The following is a 4,628-nucleotide window of genomic DNA, read 5'->3' as shown; positions in this document are numbered from 1 at the left end:
CTTTATATGCATCCAATATCCCCTCTTTCCATACTCCTTGTTCATTCGTTTTCGTTGAACATTCTTGCAAAAATCCTAGTTTCATAAAAAAATAATATATGAAAAATTATAATTAAAAATATCCAAACCTATATCTTTCACAATGACCGCCTTTCGCTGGCTTTTTCTTTCTTCTTCTTTTTAAAATATTAACAAAAGCTCAATCTTCTGTTCTGCTTCCTCTCAAATTACCTCCACAAATTCCATTCTTTTAAAAAAACTGGCAAAGAAGAAGATTCTATCCAAAGAATCTCTTCCCATCCCTTGCCCAAATCTTCTTCTTCTTCTCTCCATTTCCCCCCAAAACAACAATAATACCACCACGCCAAATATCACAATCCCTGTCTCCTCATCTCCCATGCCCTTCTTCCAACCAAAAAAAAAAAAAAAAAAATACCTCCATCCTTTTTCTGTCTCTTTCCATTGCAAAATACTCTCTCATTGTCAGCCCTTCATCTTCCTCTGTCTCCACACCTCCAATGCAAAGTGCCAGCGCTGATGTTCCTTCTTCCTGTCTTTCTCCACCTCTGCCTCCAACACTTGCCCTGCAAATGAGAGGCGCGGCCAAACGGTTCACAAAATAAATAATATAAAAATTTGAAGAATATTTTTCTTCACTTTTTTTTCTTCAATCCCACTTTTCCTTCTTATCAAACATAAGCCCACAAAATCTCTTCTCTTTGTTCCGCCTCATATGCCTCCCTCCTCTCTCTCCCTGCATTTGAAAAAAAAAAATATCCCTTTTCCATATCTCTCCATCTCTTATCCTCCTCTCCAATAAATATATTCCATTCACTCCACCTTTCTTGTTTTCCCTCTTATCCCACCTCCTCAACAACAAATTCCTTTTCTCAAATAATAAACACTGCCTCAACACCTTCCCAATGATAAAAATCGAAAAAACAACCCCTCAAAATCCCATCCAAATCCATCTCCCGCACATCCGTTTTGCATCTGAAATCTCGCAAAAACACCTCTTTTCCACAAAAAACATCCTTTTGTCGCTCCTTTCCCTCTCAAAACCCTGTTTCCTCCAAGAACTCAACTCCTTCACCCCATACCACAAATCCATCCTTTTGTTATCGCATTGTCTTCATATGCCCATTCAGCCACGACACATCGAGTTGTGCTCCTTTTCTTTTGAGACTCTTATTCGTTATGGAAAATGATCAAGCAATATCAAATGCTCAGAAACTGCCAACGGAGTGAGACTCCGAAGCTAAAACAAAGGCAGATTGACCAAGTGAAATATTTCCAGCGAATGGGTTGAGTATTGCAAAAGAATATTTGTTTAATGGAAGATGAAATTGTTCATATTGATTGCTGGATGGCTGTGTAACAACAATATTTTCGATGGAAATGAAGAATTTTTGATGTATGTAATTTTTATTGTTCTATTTGTTGTGAAGATATTTCCATCCGTATCCTCTCCAAAGTCGTGATTCAGACAAATTATTTAAAATGGACAATTTATTCTTTGCAGAGGAGAACAGCAATGAAGTGAGACAAACATTATTTTACAAATATATTACTAGAGCCTGAATATATTTTGTCATAAATATTTGTGGCAATTATTTTGGACTCAACATGCGCGATGGATAGAAATACGACGAAAAATGAGTTTTGATGGAGCAGAAGTCAACGGGATTGGAAGACTTCCAAGGCAAAATGGAAGAATGCTCAATATCTATGAAAAGGGAGAGTTTTTTAAAAAGAGGAAGAGGACATTTTCATTTTTAAGTTTGTTGGAGAGATTGGGGCAAATAACTGAAACAGGAGATTGAAATCAGTTTGGACAGAACAATGCGCCTTTCTTTGGAGAAGAAGGACAAGACATTGATTTTACGGACTGAGGAGAGGGATGGAACTGCTTTTCATTGCTTGGCTTGAGAGGCGAAAAAACGAGAAAAACAGACAGTTTTGCGTAATACGGCAGCTGGAGGCAAATTACAGGCAAAATGGACTTTGAGCCATTTTGCTATCGCCTTTTGCATTGCATCATCGAAGGGTTATTCACAAGAGCAGAGAACGAGGTTGCGATGCTGAAGATATCTTCTGACAGAAGACACATAGTATTCAAACTTGAAAATAACATCGCATTCACCAACTTTATCATCTTCATCTCTATCATCGCCATCACCGCTGTCATTATCTTCTTCATCTTCATTAAAATTATATTGAAGCATTTTTATTATTTGTGTGTTATTCGAGCGGAATCAGTGCCGAGAATTGGAAATGAAGCAAGTTTTTGGAAGCAGAACAGAATCACTTTCATTGGCAATGAAACATACAAGGGAAGCAAAAAAGGCGAGTTTTGTTGGCAGAAAAGAACAATATTTTGAGAGGCATTCGAAGAAGAAGAAGAAAGTGTGTGAAGATTGGCGATAAATATATTTCAGAGTTTGTTTTGTATTATTTTTTTCCTCCAATTTTTCAAACATTTTATTTTTTTTTTTTGAGGGATTAAGATTTATGGAAGGACATTTTCAGGCAACGAATGAACATGGGGAAAAGAGCATATTTGATGCTTTTCAGAAAGCAGGCAATGACAATTTTTTTGAGAATATCGAAGAATGAGCTGGAGGAAATCAATGAAATGAATGGAAGAGGAGGGCTTTGAAGATTTGTGCAGCGATTTGAAAAAGAAGGAGGGGAAGCAACAGAAAAGAATAATCGGAAAATTGAGGAAATGGCTGAAGAAGAAATGTGACAGGAAGTCAAGAAGGATATGAAGATGAAGAAAAGGAAGCAGATTGCGAAAGGAAAATAGTACTGGTTTGTGATATTTTGTATTACATTTTAAATATTTTTTTTCTTTTTTTTTTTTATGATGACAGGGAGTTTTGCATGAATATCCAAAAGGGATGAATGCGAATGGAATATGGAAAGAAGGAAGAAAACGGAAACAGAAGGAAAAAAAAGATTTAGGCGAAAACATTCCTATCAGAAGAGGCGAGCGAAGACAAAAAAAAGATACTAAAACTTATTGGGATATTTTGCAAAATTTTTCTGAATGAAGGGGAAGAGAAGGAAACGTTGAAGGAAAGAAATTTCTGTGAGAGAATTTCTTGTCCAATCTTCAACCCCATTCCTCTCATCACCTTCAATCCCTCTTGTTTCACTCTCCAAACTCACATTTTTCAACATCTCAACAGCAAATGAAGCATGCTCACCTTCAACGACTACATCATCCCAAACCTCATATCTAATGAATAGTTGTTCATTCTCATCAGTTTGTGACGTTTATGATAGCGGGATTGTTCATTCCCTCAATGACCCCTTGACCTCTTTGACCACCTCAAACACCTCGTTTGTTGGGTGTTGCAGAACAAGAAATGTTGAATGCAATGGAACTGAAACTAATAAGAAACAACCAGAAAGACAGAACATAACAGCCAATGGACCGAATACATTCACGTGGTGTGAGTGGAGTGGATCGAAGACAACAGGAGAAAGCGATTCTGTTTCAGATGGAATATCGAGTGGCGGGGCTATCTGCATGTACAATCTCAATTCTGGAGAGCTCTCTGTTTCACATTGTCTGTTTAATAATTGCTTTGCATACAGCCGTGGAGGTGGAATTATGTGCAACACAATCAAGACTGTGCGTATCGAAAATAACATGTTCAATGCTTGCACAGCACAAAACCATTACGGAGGAGGATTATACGTTGTAACGATTTCAACATGTGTACGAATCAGCGGATGTGAATTCCAGAATTGTAAAGCAAATTATAATGGAGGAGGTCTTGATCTTGATAATTTTAATGCCATAGGAGCAGGATGCATTCCAACAGAAAATGGAGAAGGGGAGAGTGCGTGTGTGTTTGACTGCAGTTTCACTTCATGCTCGGTGACAAATTACTACGGTGGAGGCATGTATTGTGCAAATATTCCAATCACGCAATTCAAAATGAGGAGCATTCAGTTTATTTCATGTTCAGCATCGGCACATGGAGGTGGATTGGAGCTGTATCCATACAGACAAGCATCACAAAATGACGTGATTTATTGTTATTTTTTGTTCTTTCATGAATGCAAATGCTCTGCAGATACGCCATATGGTCATGATATGGTATATTATGATCGATATAATGTTTTCTTATCTTCGAATAATCCGTTCTATGAATGTTACACCACAAACACAGATGACCAGAGGGTGTGCTATGGACATGATTATACGGATTCCAAGGGTTGGACATATCAGCACACAGAAAAGTGGGATTGGCTGAAGAGAGGGATTCTCAACCGATTTGTGGCTGTGAGTGGTGGCGGTGAAGAAGAGTTGTGTGGACTGGATGAGTCAAGTGCATGCAGAACCATTGGTGTTGCAGTTGAAAAGAGCGTGATTCAGGTGAGCCTGTCAGTCACGCTGATGGGAGGGGATCACACAAGCGAGGTGACAACAATTGAGATTGGAGAAAAGAAGATTTCAGTCATTGGGAAAAGAAGAGAAACACGTTCGATTGGAACAGAAACAAATTTTTTATATTTCATCATTCTCTTCTTTATCTTTTTCTGCTCATTCTTTCTTCTCCCTATTTATCAACTATCCTCGAGAAAAAGTGATTCAACAGCTTCAGCTCATT

The 4,628-nt window shown here is 37.9% G+C and overlaps 1 protein-coding gene across 1 annotated transcript; it reads left to right on the top strand.

The window, feature by feature from the left end:
* Nucleotides 1-3,247: 3,247 nt before the first annotated feature.
* Nucleotides 3,248-4,271, top strand: MONOS_16192 (uncharacterized protein; the record flags this gene model as incomplete). Its single annotated transcript, XM_067869107.1, has 2 exons — nucleotides 3,248-4,114; nucleotides 4,188-4,271. The coding sequence occupies 2 exons, from the start codon at nucleotides 3,248-3,250 to the stop codon at nucleotides 4,269-4,271; spliced, it is 951 nt and encodes a 316-aa protein (XP_067718830.1).
* Nucleotides 4,272-4,628: the final 357 nt, after the last annotated feature.

This window comes from Monocercomonoides exilis (assembly GCF_001643675.1).
Source record: "Monocercomonoides exilis strain PA203 chromosome Unknown scaffold71-172346, whole genome shotgun sequence".
Taxonomy (NCBI): Eukaryota; Preaxostyla; order Oxymonadida; family Polymastigidae; genus Monocercomonoides; species Monocercomonoides exilis.
The sequence above is the reverse complement of the archived record's forward strand: the minus strand, read 5'-3'. Positions and strand labels throughout refer to the sequence as shown.